The sequence below is a fragment of the Lipotes vexillifer genome, unplaced genomic scaffold (genome assembly GCF_000442215.2).
Source record: "Lipotes vexillifer unplaced genomic scaffold, Lipotes_vexillifer_v1.1 scaffold1047, whole genome shotgun sequence".
NCBI lineage: Eukaryota > Metazoa > Chordata > Mammalia > Artiodactyla > Lipotidae > Lipotes > Lipotes vexillifer.
In genome coordinates, this window is record NW_006771990.1 from 465,960 (window position 1) to 483,195 (window position 17,236).

The window sequence follows — 17,236 nt, forward strand, 5'->3', positions numbered from 1 at the left end:
TAACTTAATCAGGTTCTCTCCTTTGGGCATTTTGAAAGGTGCTTTGAGGAATCTTGTGACCTTAAAGACAAAAGACATCTTATTGTTCCATTTGGAACATGTTTTTAGTTTTCTTGGAAAAATGTCAAGCCATAGAATTGGCTCTACTGTATAGGTTCATGTAACCTTCTCTCTTTTGCTAATAGGTGATTCTTATACAAGGGTCAATATTTGGAAGCTTTCCCAGGAAATGGTCACTTCAAAAAAAAAAGAGAATCATGGAAAGCTATTACTACATTACTGCTATCCACAATTTAACAACTAATTCATATTTATTTCATGAAAAGGTAATAGGTATTAATGAGAAAAATCAATGTGTGAGTGCATTCTGAGTCAATGTACTCAGTACCCAGAATGCTTAAATTCTGAGTTAATCCAAATTAAAAACATTTATTTACTATAGTTTTCTCAGTACCTCTAACAGATCAATATATGATGTGACTCTCCAGTAATGAGATATAGTAAGTAAGGAGTATATTTGTAAATGTACTGAATCATAGAAGCCCGTTTTCAGAACCACAGTCCATAAAACATAGTTGGGAAATACCACTTTCACCAATTAGCTGAAGCAGTCTAAAGACAGCGCAGTGGAAAAGTTGTATTAATCTGGGGATTAAAGATAAATCAGGTGAGACTGTAGGACCATAAGTTGAATTATTCAAGGAAGTAACATTTATATGATGGTCTTGAAGTAGAAATACAAATATGCACAAAATTGAGAAGGAATCTAAGGGTCAATAAAGGTAGGCCTTGGATAGCAAACTCAAGATTTTTATATTATTATATGAAAAGAGGAAAGAAAGTTTTGGTGCAAAGGGAGCTATATGGATGTCCTTTAATGGACAGATATGACATGGCATGAACTGACAAGAGTCAAGAATTGGAACTGAAAGACCAGTCAAGCTGTCACTTGGGCTGAAGCCCTGAGTGTCCATACCAAGGCAGGAATGAAATTTGGGAATAGCAGGCTGATTACATGATTCTTTACTGTAGCAGTAGATTGTGCCCTGAAAGCTTTTTGTTTTAGCCTGAACCCAGTTCCTTTCAAGATCAGAACTTACAGTTGATCTCAAGAGACAGCTTTGTCCCTTGCTGTACAATTAAACTTGGGTTTCTTTCCTGAACTGCTGCCATCTGCACACCTTTTGTTATTGGGATACAAGACTGGCCCATGCTATTTCTTTCTGAAAGTGACATGAGAGGTATGGATTTACCCTATGCAGGACAGCATTTATGCCATCACCATGAGATGATGAACTGTTTCCTGTTCAGTTCTTGGAAGTCAAGAACTGAACAGGAAACAGACATGAGGCATAATCAGTTTTATCCGCCATGAAGAAGTTATTACACAAATAATGAGGCAGAATCTCTCCAATTTTAATAATAATGGAGTGGATATCATTGAGATTACTGAATCAAATTAATGAATTAGCTACTGATAAGAATAAAACAACAAAATAAATGCAAGGTTTTTTTTTTTTTTTTCCTGTACCCAAACACCCTTTAAACGTAAGATCTGAAGAAAGTAGTCAAGTTTCAATTCCTATTCAGCTATATCCTTTCCTTTAAATAAGGGAACATAGTATGTAAGAGCCATTAGAGGTATAGAGCTGAAATTATTCCTTCTTAAAGTGGAAAATGCAAGGCTAATAATGCATAGGGTCAAGTGCAGTGAACTTATGGGAGAGGCACAAAGAAAGGCTCAAATTAGCTACCTCTTTGCATGGCAGATGGGGGCAGCAGCAAAACCTCAGCTTCCTGTGCTGTCCAATTCACACTCTCTCCTGTTTCTCTGGCTATTAACTGTATCCTCCCTTTGCCCTCACAAAGGGGCACAAAACTACTCATCAGGCAGTGGAAAAAAATGATAACTAGTAGCACTCTAGACATTTCATTATTCAAATCAGCATAAAATGATTATATAAAATCCCTCAGGAACTGAAGTGGCCCTCTTTTCACTTTTAAAACTATACTTTGACTGATAGAAAGTCTGTCTTATTTAACATCATCTAACAAGACCCCCTAAAGTATATCTCTCTTCCTTGACACAGTTATATATAATCTAGAGCATTATAATATGTCTCCCTGATCTAAACTAGCAACATGACTTGATTCCTCATTCACTTTAAATTAATGAGATTATTTGTTCAAGTGATGTTATTAATGGATTGTATAATATCCATCAGATAAAGTATGAATACAGTGTTGAAAGCAAGCAAATTAAGTCATCACAGGACTTGAAAAGCAATGACTGTGGGCTGCCATGATAGTCTGATTTGTAGGAAATTTAGACTTAAATAATGGCTCAGACTGAGTTCTCCTACTATTATTTTTTGTGTGAAATAAATCTGTGAAACCGACAAAGACCAGCCAATTGTACAAATTTGAACTTCTAATGAATACAATGACATTTAAAATCTCGAAGGTCACCCTCATAACTTTAAAGTCATTCCACTAAAGTCAAAAACAATTTTTAAATATTTGGAGAAAGGACCAAGTGATGTCATTAGTACATAAAGGTAAAGGGAAAAAGGCAGAGATGTGTCATATTTTATTATAACCTATAATTAGTTGTAGGCTTTTCTTATTAAAAGCACTCAACAATCACTTAAAAAATTGTCACCCATAAGGTAGTGTCTTCACATTGCCACATATCTTATATAACTTTAATAACAAATACCGTGTTGAATCATTAAAACATCTTTTCTCATGTGTCTGTGTGTGTCTGTGTTTCTCAGAAAAAGAAATCTACAGAAAAATGATAGCTTTCATTCATATGGCAGCATAATTTATAACTTCATTACCTCTTTGGATTTTAAAACTCTCCTGTGAAAGTTGATAAGAAGAGTATTATTTTCCCATTGTACAAATGAATAAAGACAGTACGAGACAGGTCCAAAATCACCTGGTATTTGGACTAAAAATCCAGGGATCTTTCATTGAGCTTTGCTCTCCCTTTGTCTGCCCTTTGGGTGGTAGGAAGGGCAGAAATGTCATCTTCCTTTAAAGAAGAAACTAAAAATGCAATGGCAGAAACAGCAATGACCCCTGATGAGGAAAAGGCTCCTGACAAAATTCTGACTGGTATCTTGATTTATTAAAAGCACTGCTCAGAGCAAAAGGATCTAAAACTTATACAACGTTTAATTTCCTTGTCAAAATTACAGAATCAGAGAGTTGAACCTGATTCTTTGTGTGTAAGGATAAAATATGAGCTGAGATTAATGCTAAATCATGAGCTAGCATTAAACCATATTACATGTCTACATGCACACACACACACACACATATATATAGATATAGATTTTTTCCAAAGGGGTATTAATAAATCATACACCTTATCTTCAGAATAGTACTTAAACACACTGCAAAACAGCATCGACCAAAAATGAATCACCCAAGCCCCAGGGGTTTGATTTTATGACTGACTTAGGATGGATAATTAAAACAATAATAATTACAGAAATGAATCTGTTCTTTTTGACCAAAAAGACCTATCTGCTAAGAACCAGGTCCAGATCATTTTGACTTACACATGTAAATTTTATAATACCACTACCTTGTTTTGATATAGTCTTTTAATTTTTCAGCAGGCTTTTCACATGCTAATACACACTGTTATGCTTCTGTTATTTTTAATGAGAAAATCTTCCTCTTCCTGTCTCCAGGCCTCACCTTGTGAAGTCTGTCATTTCCATCATGATCATACACATCTGCTTGGCCAGCACAATGATATCATTGCCGCTGTCGTCCCATTTGGCCACTTCAGCATCCAGCTTGCTTTTCTCTTGGTGGAATATCTCCACCTGCTCAGCTATTTTTGCCTTCTCCTCTTGCGGTAGTTGTGCCATGATGGCCTGTGTGGGTTACAGAAAAAGTGTGACTAATGGTGACAAAGAAGCACAGACAGGAGGGTGACTCTGCCTCCAGTTAATGGCAAAGCCAGACCCTGACAAGGATGATAGGCTGCCCCACCATTCTGGAAAGTACTTTTTTCCAGCCCCAAGAATGCAAAAGCACAGACTGGTAAGGTCCCCACATTCCCTGTCCCTGTTCCAACATACAAAAAAATAAGAGATCCAAAGGTACGTGCACATTGACAGTAACAGAACTTCTTTGTCGCTGTGATGACATATGTTTGTTCAAAAGAATCTATTCCTGACGATTTTTATATTTGGTCTTGGGAAACTTCTACCAGATGAAAGAATGCACCTCTTTCAACACTGAAATCTGTTCAGAAAAAAGAAAGCAGGCCTCTGTTGCTGGGAAGGAAAATAATTTTAAAGAATATCTGAGTATCCCAAGTGGGGTGGGGAGATGTCCTGTGAGTGTTAAAAGCCATTCATGGTTAAATGCCAAACAAAAATCCCTTATGCAGGGCACATCAGGGATGGCATACCTATTCCCAGTCCTCCTGTATGGAAATCCTGGGTTGAACATGGCTCCCTGGAGAGCCTATGAGCATGTACAGGGAAGCTGTGATGAGATAAAATTTAGGATTAAGAAGCAAAGGTTGATTTTCAATAGTTGCTAGGTAAGGGAATGTAGAAAAGGAAAAACTACAGTTGATTCTCACTATTCACAGATTTTTTTATTTGCAAATTTGCCTACTCTCTAAAATCTATTTGAAATCCCCAAATCAATATTTGTGGTGCTTTCAGACATTCACAAACATATGCAGAGATGCCACAGTTTTGAGTCATCGACAACCATGTTCCCAGATGAGGCCGAACAAGGGTTTCTCTGCTTTCTTGTTTCAGCACTCATACCATAAAGAAGCGTCCTTTCTGCAATCTATTTAGTAGAACATTTTCCACATATTTGCACTTTTTATTGGTGGTTTTGCTGTCTAACTTGGCCCCCAATCCTAGTGCTGAAACGCTGTCTTGTGTCTCTAAGCACAAAAAGGTTGCAATGTGCCTAATGGAGAAAATACATGTATTAGATGAACTTCGTTTAAGGCATGACTTTTAGTGCTCCCAGCTGTGAGCTCAATGTTCATGAACCAAAACTATCTAATAAGGTATCTAAACAGAAACACTCGTTAAACAAGATTACATATTGATGGGTTGAAGGAAATATTAAGACTAGCAGCTCTCAGGAAGCTAACCCTGTATTTCCCCTAGGAGCAATGATTCCGTAGTTGCTAATTAAGCGTTCATGGTGACTTTATAGAACATAAGGGCCGTGAATAAAGAGAATCAACTGTATTTGTTAGACACTATTTATGTATCAGGCACTGAATGAAATGTTTGACATCACCTCACTGCATCCTCAAAGAACCATTTGCAACCTGCTTCACTGAAAGGACCACGTGGATCAGTGTGTCAGCACTGATATCCCTCTCATTCTGGGATGCATGTATTCTCCAGAAGAGTATGATTTGGGGTACTGACAGCTGTTGCAAAGGACAAGTAAATAGCACAAAAAACCTTCTTTCTATATTGTAAAGTTCCTCCCAATGTAAGTGAATTGTTCAAAGGAGAGGTAGGTAGCTGGTATCTAATAGAAATATCAGTAGATATAAGCTCAGAAAAACTGGGCTCAACCTGGATCTGTAACCGACTTGGGTTAAGGCCTCATTGCTACTGGATCACATCCTTAACGTTCTATAATATAAGAATAGTAAATAATTACCTCAAAATGTTATGGTGGACAGAAAATGAAATAATAAATGTAAAATCAAAGTAAGCATGTGTGGGATTATTGTTAACATTACATTATCGTTATTTCTGTATGAGTTTTCTTCTAGCTGCTCCTCTAGCTTATTAGTTAGTTGCCATCAAAGAGAAGGGATGGGCTCAGAGACTATGTGACTCTCTATAAACAGAAGATTGACATGATTCCTTGAACATAGGCATGTATACTGGGTACTATACTAAAAGGCTTATGAATGTCAAAAATTTAATCTACTTAATTATTCTACAAGATTAATACTATTATTACCCTTATTTTATTAATGATGATACCAAGATCCAGGGAAGTTAATTAAATTCTGAATATTACACAACTAATGAGCTATAAGAATAGGATTCAAACCCACGTCAGCTAACACCATACTTAACCATTGTGCACAATGGGATCACCATGCAGGACCATGCGGGTTAGACACTGCCCAGTGGTCCCAGCCCAGTGGGGCAAAGATCACTAAAACTCTAGGCTCTGTCCACCAGGCTGAGCATCCTAGACAAGCCTTCATCTGCCCAGGGTAAAGGGGTGACTTTGTCTGATTTGCATAAAGGGTCCTTGAACCAGCAGCTTCCCAGATGCTACATCTTACTAATAGACCGCCATGTCTATGAAATCCCATGCATGTATGTGTGTGACTTTATACAAATAGCATGTGATTGTGTGTTTATGATGTATGTATATACTTATGTAGATCAATATGTGTGTGCGTGTGTACACAAAAACTACAATCCATATTTTAAAAGCCAGACTGGTGCAAATACAATAAAGTATTAAAATACTAATATTTGAAAAATATTTTACAGTACTTTTAAAGATAGCTAATATACAAAATAGCTTGTTATAAACTCACATATGCAATATCGTACTAACTGCAAGGCAGCTAGCATTTCCAATACCTTTGAGATAGGTTTGGATTTGCAGAAGTTTCATGAAGCATCCCTGTCTGATGTTCTAATGCTGTCTTAGATTCATCTGTCCTCCTCATACAAAATTGATAATCATGTTTTACTTAAACCTCACAAGTCCTAACCAGCATCATTTAAAGCATCCATTAGGTGTTTCTCTGTAAAAGAATCTATAAAACTACCTGACAGACCTCCATACTCTACATTCAATCTCCAGATTCTAGCAATAAAACTGTCATTGTCCCAAAAGTGTTAATTTGTGCATTAAAGGGTGTACAAGTGTCTATCAACTGTATCACTTGAGTTTCACATTGTGCAGTTTAGCATTTGAACGTTAACTCTCTTGCTCTAACTCTCTAATTTCGAGTAATGCCCTACCTCCAACTTCTCTTTGAGCTTCCTGAGGGTAGAGTTCCCAGCATCCTGCACAGTGTAAAAGCTAAATACATATCTCTTGATTGAATGCTTACCCATTTTTCCACTCACTGCATCAACATAGTTTGAGAGAAGTTAACAGAACTGACATACGTTTTCTAAGGACACAATTCCGAAGAAAAACTGGCTCCTTAAAGCAGATTTGTATAAGAAGATGTTATTTTGACTCTAGGGGTGCTCCGCCCGCATAATGCACTTAATGGTGTGTGATTTGGGTGTAAGAGTCGTTATATTTGCTTCTGCTTATGTAGCTATCGATGAAGTAAAGTTGTTTTCTAAATATTATTAAAATGCTCTTAGCTTTTAAAAATTCATAATTGACCTTTTCTGAAACTGAAATTTAAAAAAGGTTATCTATAAACAGTAGATCACAAACTGTGAAATTTTCAAGTTAATCAAATTAAAATTCAACACATGAGTTTTAATTAGGTCTTATCAATGTAACTCAGCAGTTTGAAATGTTAACACATTAAAGCCGTTCTAGCTAGGAAAAAAAAAATTAGAGGCTGGCTACATTCAAATCAAGTTGAATACAAAATATATGACATGCAATTGTTCATTCCCTCAAACTAAGGAAACATGAGAAAAATGATTTTCACTGCCAAAGGGAAAGACAACAAATCAGCTTTTCTGTTTGTGTCATGTGGTCACCTCGGGCGGTCTGAGATTTTTGGCTGCTTTCTGTGTAGCTAAGCACAGCTGTCCAGATTGTTGATCTGGGGCCCCAAGTCAGTGGCATCAGAGACTTGAATTCACAAAGTTTTCGAACCATCCTGTTCCATGCTCCTAGCCTTTCTTTTGAACATCCAACCACTTTTTTGTGATTGTTTTAAACTTTATTTATTAAATGAAAGTGCAAATCACTGACACAAGCCAACGACCACTCAGCCCAGAATCTTTTTCTTCAATCTAAATCTCAAAGAGCTTTTTTCCAATCTCAAAAGCATTATTTTTCCAATCCCAAGATGAAAAATGACTTTTAAAGTCCACGGACCTCCTAACTGATATGTTAGTTTCTTAAACACAGAGCAAGAGTCTTACATTTTAAGGCTTTAAGTACATAAATGTTTATAAATAATGATTTAAAAGGTTAAAATTTAATGTGCCCATTTCTACTCACTTGGTTTTAAAGCAGGATAATAAGCATAAGTAATTAAGGAGTGGGTGACTTTTACCTGTCTCAGGCTGTGAAGTGAATTGGAAAATTGAGGTTCTTGTCTCATTAATTCAAATTAAAACTTTCATGATGGTCTGAATTATCTAGCTCTTTCAGGTTAAATTATTGGTCAGCCTTCTAATGAATGACTACCTTGTCCTACAAACATCATCATCATCTTTTTCATTAAACTTAACATCATGTAATAACTCGTGATACATTTCATCACGCATTTCTCCTAATGACATTATGAAGTAGGATGCTGTATATATATTATATATATATAAAATACACACACACACACACACACACACACACACACAGGGAGATGAGGCAGGGACATGTTAAGAAAGTTACCCCAAAGCCGCACAGCTTGGCCAAGTTCATATTTAAAATCAGGTTTGTGTGACTCCAAACAATATATTTTATCATGAAGGTTAAATGCCCAAGAGTTGTTGCTGATCAATTTTAACTATGTCAGCTTGTGAGGAAAGAGTTTATAAGATGTCATGTTTAGGAACAAAGGGCCTGATCATTTCTATATTTCATCAGATCAGGGTATGATTGTTCTCATTCATTTTCTCTCCCTCTCTCTCTCTCTCTTTCTCTTAAAGTATTGTAGACAAGCAGCAGACAGGAACACATAAAGGAAACAAACATTCACTCTAATTTCAGAATTTGAGAGCAATGTTGGAGTGGGTACTAAATTCTTTTCTCCCACCATCACCTCCTCTTAGATTAATTTACCATTTTCAGAGAAGAATTTCTCTGAATGAGAACACAAAGTAACAGGGGAGAGCAGGCTGCTGGAAAGAGCAACTGCCTCTGTCAGAGACAACTTTTGCCTCCTTCACAATTTCGACCAAGTTAACACACTTCTCTGGTCAAAAGTTCGACCATCTGTCATCTCATCAATTCAGTGCACCCTCTTATTTTCAATTTACAGCCATAATTCTATGTCTCTGATTTGTCATCATATAATTATAGGCTTAAATAGGCTGACTCAATAACTAATGCTGCCTGCTGCAAGTTACTCACACAGACCTCATGATAGATCGCAAAGACAAATCAGCAAGTGCTGGATTACAGGGGTACTTTGTTCTTATTATCCGGGCCATGTTCATCACTCATGCTGAAAAATCTTTTGAAAAAGACTATTGTTGTCTTTTCACCCACTGGGTGAAGAAATAATAAATGATGTAGAGAGGTGCCATCTGACTTTTGTTTCCACCCATCATAACAGGCTTGATGTCTAATGTAATGGAAGTATAATGGGACTGTATTCTTCCTTGTAAAAAATGAGGCTAATCATGCCATTTTGACAAGATGGTAATTAAAAGATTATAAGATAAAGGTTGTACAATATGCCTTAGTCTTTGAGAAAACAAGTCAATGAATATTTGGGCTGCAATACTAAGTTGCAGTCAGTCAATTAAATTGACTTTGAGTTGATTAATGTTTGGGTGAATTACTCAAACTTGCCCTTTGTCATTGACATAAAAATGCTGGTTTTAGTTAATTTTGAAGATGAATTGACTTGACTGATGCCTTAGTTTAGCATTATGCCAGCATAGGCTCAGAGGACTCTCAGTTTAACTTCCCTGTTTTCAACATTTTAAGGGGAGTAAATAGAGTCTACAAGGTATTTTTTAAAGTAGGGAGCTTCATACTCTTTTGTGCACTTTTCTACTGTTACCAGCCTGTGATTAGAAGAGATTTCTCTGCCAAAGGATGACAAGTCATCCCTTATTGAGCACTTAATATATGTCAAGTATTTTGCTCATTATTTTAATATATTAAGTAATTAGAACCTCAGAAGAATCTTATCAAACAAGTCTATTATTTACATTTTACAGATGATAGGACTGAAGCTCTGAGAAATTAAGCAGCATGTAACAGCATAGTCCCCACTCTACTCTTCACAATTCAAACCCAAGTCTGTCTGAAATCAAAGCCAATGCATCTTCAATGCTCTGGCTTTTACTCTCACATTACCCCTATCAATGTCCATATACATATTCTGTATCATTTAGTTGTTGGATGAGCGTATCAGGAGAAATAAGATTTTAAGTACAAAGACTTTCTTGACTCAACATAAAGCTTAGTCAGAGTTCTCTTTATTTTAACCTTTGATTGGCTATTTCCTACTCTTCTTTCACAATTCCTAAGCCAGTGTGAACTTCCTAGGGTTTCTTAACCCTATGCTAAATTACCATCTCTTTCTCATACTTCCTATTCACTTTCTTTTAAGTGAAACTTAACAAAGAAAATTAGAATATCTAATTCTCAGTTATACTATACTTTGATTATTTTTGCCCTATGGAAACTGAGCCTTTAAAGGGAGGAGAATCTCGCCCTCTTGCAATCCCTAGGAATTTTATCTCCTGCCACCTGCCTTGATTACCAACATCTTACCCTCAAGGAGCTACAGCTAATAAGATTGGTCAGATTCCAGAATCTTCTGGGGAAGACTTGTGTTGGTGGACAATGTCACAGAGTGTTCAAGGGTGTTCAAATGTCAGCCAGAGTGGTGATCTTTCTGTTGCTTCTTGCTCCACACCTTAAGCTGATATGTTTCTCGTATGTCTCTGTAATTTCTTTTTCAATCACATGGTAGACAGATCTGGGGCTACTGCCCTGGCCATAGATAGGTATTGGGGGAAAAACGTTCTCTCTCTACTCTGATGGCCTTGAACAAATTTCAAAATATGTGGTATTGTTTATCAGAGACCCTAGGCCAGAGTATGGAGCAATAATAGGCCCACAAATAACAAGGTAGTACTCTAATTCTCCATTTGTGGTTTCTTTTGTGTGGTTAAGAAGGTTGCAGACTTCAAGCAGAACCATGGTGTCTGTGCCAAAGTAAGATCTGAGCATTCCTATATCCCCTGGTCACTGAATCATCTAATCATGATCCTCAACCCCCAACAAATCCACCATACACATAAGTTTTGCTATAATGTGGCTGCTATGTTTTGAGTTATGGAGAGAGAATGGAGTTAGAAGGAATCAGAATCAGTGGTGGTCACTTCCAATGTGTAAAATGTGAATTGCTAGAAACAATCCCAGATGAGGCACAGATTTCTAAGCCATGAATCTATGGGATTCCAGGTCCCTGGAAATCAGAAATTCCCTCAAACCAATTTGGTGAACACAGCCCCTGTGCACCAAACCAAAGTCCTGGATGTCCACTCACCCGTGCACTCTGTCCTGCAATGAGCTGGTCATCCTCTGTCTGAACGCTTGTCCGGCTACGTACATCATAATCTTCTTGCTCAAAGTCTGAATCATCCTCTAGTTCTTCTGGGGTCTAAAAATACAGAGGAAAAGAGAAAAATCAGCATACAGATCTCCCTCGACTTACAATGGGGTTAAGTCCCAATAAACCCACTGTAAGTTGAAAATATCATGTCAAAAATGCATTCAATACATTAACCTATAGAACATCTTAGCTTAGCCTAACTTACATTAAACATGCTCAGAACACTTACATTAGCCTACAGTTGTGCAAAATCATCTAACACAAAGCCTCTTTTATAATAAAGTGTGGACTATCTCATGTCATTTATTGAATACTCTATTGAAAGTGAAAAACAGAATGGTTGTCTGGGTACAGAATGATTGTAAGTGGATTGGTTGTGGCTTGGCTAACTGGGAGCTGTGGCCTCTGTGCGTATACAGTAGTAATGGATAACATGCTTTAAGTGCCTTCCATATGCCTATCACTTTTCTAAGTGCTTTACATACACTAACTCACACAGTTTTCTTGACAGTCCTATGATGTAGACACTATCTTCTCCATTTTACACATAAGGAAACTGAGACGTGAGAGGATATACCTTGTTCAGAGTCTTCTAGGGCAGGCAGTTTGACTCATGTACTCGAAACTACCATGCCGTGTTAATTCTAAGAGGATAAACACATTAGGTGGCAACGATGGTGCAGGAAGGGAAAACAGTGCATTAGTGTGACATTCTCTGCTCAACTGTCTTTAGCCAGAAAGCTGATGGTCACCCACAACCTGCCTCCTGGCACATAGGAGCACCACCTCCCAGGGCTCTGTCTTTCAAAAGGAAGAAACAGATCACAGCAGCACTGATGATGCAGTTGCCCATTCCCCATCTAAAAGGGCATATTTTAACTAATTTTGCTGGTTTCTTTGGCTACCTCAGTGTAATTAACCAGGTGTGGTTATTGAAGTCTTGAGATTGGTCAGACAGGCATAAAATGGGGTCCTTGGTGCCAATATCACATTATGCTTAGTAATTTTCCGAGCTTTAGCATATCCCTCTTGTTTTCCTTCTCTCTCACATCAACCTTATTAATATTTACTCAGTCATCTACAGATGTTCAATATTCTTTCATAGGAATATTAAAAGAAAGAGGTTTTGTTCCCATGCTTTATTAACTCAGGCATGGGTGGGGTGGGCAAACCCTGGTTCACATAACTGGTAGTATTTTCATTGTGGACAGAGACAAGAATCTATTCATTTCTCACTCTTCTGGAGTGTGTCAAGGAACAGTTACAGCAAGTTGGTAAATTCTGCTGACAGATGAGACGACAAGATTGTAGACACTTTTCATCATTAGTTTTTGAAAAGGACAGAGAAAAATAAAATGGAAAACCTTACTCAAAAGAAAAAAGGAGAAAATGACAGTACCTATAGTACTGTGTCCAAACATTGCAGTGATTTGCACATTCAGTAGATGAGTCAATGGCAAATGTAACCTGGCAGCATAAGGCTCATAATGATGAGCTTGTATTCAAGCAGCTACAGCTCAGGAGCCAAAATGCAATTTAAAAATGAAAAAATGGCATTATTTCATTTTTTTATGTATAACTGATTCACTTTGCTGTACACCTGAAACTAACACAACATTGTAAATCAACTATACTCCCATAAAAATTTTAAAAACAATAAAAAAAAAAGATAACCTGGATATGGACCCAGGGGACCTGAACATTTGGGGCCTAACTCTGCCGCTGATAGGCTGTGTGTCTTTCACAAGCTACTTAGAGCTTTTCTACCTCCTCACTCATAAAATGGAGATAATAACTGCTACTTGCCCTGCCTGCCTCACAGGATTCTAGGATCAAATATATATGAAAATGCCTGGTAAACAATAAAAGTAAACTAAAGTAATAAGTGATAGTGATCATTATTATGCTTAATAATAAAATATACACCTAGTAACAACAGCTACAATCATCATCATCATCATAGCAATCATTTTTTACTAACCACCATGGGTCAGGCATTCAGCTAAAGGATTTAACACTTACAATGACCTAATGAAATAAATTTAATCCCCATTTTATAGATGTACAAACAGGTTCAGAGTTGTTAGGTAAATTTTCCAAGGCACCACACCTAGCAAGTTGAGGGTTCCAGTGCTTTTAACCATCACAAATACCACCAGACAAATGGATGAGATTAAAATATTTTCTTGTGCCTAAACCGTGCAGCAAACCCATCCAAGCCACCCATATACATAGTTCTGTGCATGTGAAGTTTCCTAATTTCATGTAATTGTGTCTCCTATCCATGCTGTTGTTTTTTTTTTTTTTAACTTATTCATCTTGAGTGTTAATTTCTGACTGGTCAAGGACCTCCACAAATTAAAGGAGACGTGGAAAAATATTGATGGCCTGCAAATAGGCCAGAGATAATTAGACTTGTATCATTAGATAGTGTCATAGGGTAAAAGGAATAGAAAAAATATGCAATTCACTGGACTGGAGGCTGGAGAGTGAAGGTCAAACCTCTCAATTCTGCCCTTATGTGCTCTCAGGGAAGGCCTTTTTATAAAAATAAAGAACCACTTTGACCTACCCTTGGTTCCATGGTTCTACTAATAAAGTATTTGGCCTGTAAAATATCTCCCTTTTAAGAGTCTATCCAATTAATTTGTGCATATTACAGAGCCCAAGTATATCATGTGACTTTTTCAGGGTCACACCACATGTCAGCTGCAATACAAGATCAATCTACCTGCCTCAGTTTCCCAATCAAATGCTCAATCTTCTCTACAACAGCTTCTGTAAAGAAGCAAAATGAGAAAAAGCTGAATAATTTACAGTCATTTCACCAGGAGATGAGAAAAATATAGTAAGGACAATTTAAGTGAACAGCTCAAATGTAAATGTGTTTCATTGGGAGCAGAAAGATGACACAATTTGGCAACTGCAACAGGAGAGTTTGGGGGATGCATGAATAAGGATTTCCCAACAGATCTCTAATCACTGGAATGGACTGGAAGTTAGAAAGCAGAATTAAAGATTTCCTAAAGCCAATATAGAACAAAATCTCCCTCATCAAGACTGATTGGCCACTGGCATCTCTATTCTGTATTACTCAGCTCCTGAGCTAACTTAGCTCCTTTTTTCTGCCCTTACACCATATTTCCTATTCTCACCAGTATAACCAGGATGTTCCACTTAAACTCGTAACTCAGATCATGTTATTGTCCTGCTCAGAAAACTTCAATGGCTCCCATCTCTCATTCAATGGGGTTCTTAGGCCCCATGTGCCATTCTCTCTGCCTGGAACACACTTCCCCTAATACTCTTTTTTTTTTTGCGGTACGAGGGCCTCTCACTGTTGTGTCCTCTCCCATTGTGGAGCACAGACTCCGGACGCACAGGCTCAGCGGCCATGGCTCACGGGCCCAGCCGCTCCGCGGCATGTGGGATCTTCCCGGATCGGGGCACAAACCCGTGTCCCCTGCATCGGCAGGTGGACTCTCAACCACTGCGCCACCAGGGAAGCCCCCTAATACTCTTATGGCTTGTTTCCTCCTCCTTCTCCAAGTATCTTTCCAAATGTCACCCAGTGGCCACCCTTCATAAAACCCACACCCATCCTGTGCTCTATCCCCTTTATACTGCCTTGGTTTTCACATTAACTAGTATGTTATATCTACTTGTTTGTTCTCTGTCTCCCACCAAAGGAATATAAATTCTTTGAGGATTGGAACCTTTGTTATTTTGTTCACCTCTGTATTCAGGGCACTTCCAACAGTAGGACATCTAGTAAGAATTCAACAAATGAATTAAGTCATTAAATGAATGAATGACTAAGATCCAATTACCAAAACTTTAAAAAAATCATACTAAATTATTTTTAATTGAGTTAAGAAATCAAAACTAGGAATGTTATGGAACCATGTTGATAACAGCAATCTATTATAGGTAAATCAGTTTTGTCACATAAGTTGTTTCTAAAGTCTCTTCAATGCTTTATTTTCTAGCTATGACAAATATTCTGACTCCAATCTTTGCAATTTTGATAATATTGCTGACTAATTTAACAAATTCTATCTCATTAATTGATTGTATGAAGATAAATTTCATCCAGAAGTTTGAGGAAGGGAAATATTTCTTGGGAACATACTAAGGCCAGGTCTATACTAGTACTTTATAGCTGCAGTAATATTTGTCCCCATTTACAGATAAGGAAACTGAGGCGTAGAGAAGGAAATTAGCATGCCAACCACCACAAAATAGTTAAGTCATAGGTTCCCAAACTTTATTGCCTCAAAGATTGTCTCAGTAATTTTTTCATGGTGTCTCTAGGCCAAGAAACAAAAGAAAACTAATGGTTCTGCTTCTTAAGCAGTTAGATCATAAAAATGGATTAAGTTGATTGGCCCTAACAATTTAGTGCCTGTTGCATACTGCATTACTTCTCAAACCTTGGAATACAGTTGAACATCCATTGAGCTTGTTTTTTATCACAGCAACCACCAGAAACTCTGCATCACAAATACATGATAGGATCAATATATGATCAAAAGGAATGTACCAACCTAATGTTTAAACTGTGAGCCACCTTCAGCTACTATGTCACACAGTATCTGAGAGATGTTTATGTGTTTCCCTTGACATTTTAAAATACCTTGCAATGCTCCAGTGCATCTTGATGGCCATTTTGGGAGGTGTGAAGTTAAGCTATAGAATCTTATCTGAACCCTGTCCTAAGCCCTATTGTTTCTCTTCCCTGCTTTCAAAAGTTTCATATGCAACCAAATTAATGGGTTCCAATTACAAAAGTTCAACGTACAGATATTTTTTGTCGTGATCATTCTATGAGAAGCAACTACTGTTTTGTTGAATACAGATATTCTGACACCAAGATATTACCATCTTCTAGGCTACTTTAATTTCCAATATTAAATGTTTAACTCCTTGTGTCTTAAATATACACTTGTTCCTCCTTATTTGCAGATTCTTTATTTGTGAATTTGCCTACTCACCAAAGTTTCTCATAATCCCTAAATCAATACTTTTGTAGTTATTCACGAGCATGTGTGTGCAATGTGGCAAAAACTTTGAGTCACCCAACATGCAAATTTCCAGCACAATGTTCTGCTTTCTTATTTCAGCTATTGTACTGTAAACAAGTATCCTTTTTGCCGTCTATTTAGTGCCACATTTTTGCATTTTTGTGCTTTTTGTTATTTCCCTGCTTAAAATGGCTTTCAAGGGTATGTGCTGAGGTGCTGTTTAGCATTCCTAAGTGCAATTAGGTTGTGATGCACCTTCCAGAGAAAATGCATTGGTTAGATAAGCTTCCTTCAGGCGTGAGTTATAGTGTGGTTGGCCATGAGTTCAATGTTCATGTATCAACAATATATATTAAATAAAGTGTCTTTAAACAAAAACATAAAACAATCTAATATATTGAGCAGTTGATGAAATTGTGACCAGAGGCTCACAGGAACCTAACCCTGAATTCCCCCTAGAAGCAGTGTTTCAGTATTCTTTAATTCAGGGTTCACTGAATGTAACTACTGCAAATAATGAGAATCAAATATATGTTGATGTGCCAGATTTGTCTATCCATTTTTTACACTACCATATTAGGGTAATCAGAAAACTCCTATGTAGCTGATAGATCACCAAAGACAAGCCTTGGCAAGAAGCAAACAAAAAAACTGTTTTATGGAACAGAGGCAGAGTTGACCTGCTCCCAAAGAGAAGTATGAACCTGAAAGGTGAGGTTGGAAT

The 17,236-nt window shown here is 37.3% G+C and overlaps 1 protein-coding gene across 3 annotated transcripts in view; it reads right to left on the bottom strand.

Moving 5' to 3' along the window:
• Positions 1 to 17,236, bottom strand: part of LOC103080445 (catenin alpha-2) — a 273,579-nt gene that overhangs the window by 67,485 nt on the left and 188,858 nt on the right. For all 3 annotated transcript variants that reach the window (XM_007447246.1, XM_007447245.1, XM_007447244.1), the window contains exons 7-8: positions 11,423 to 11,536; positions 3,715 to 3,896 (exon numbers count right to left, since the gene is read on the bottom strand). In XM_007447246.1, the coding sequence (XP_007447308.1) occupies positions 3,715 to 3,896; positions 11,423 to 11,536 (296 nt within the window). The remainder of the gene's footprint in view (positions 1 to 3,714; positions 3,897 to 11,422; positions 11,537 to 17,236) is intronic.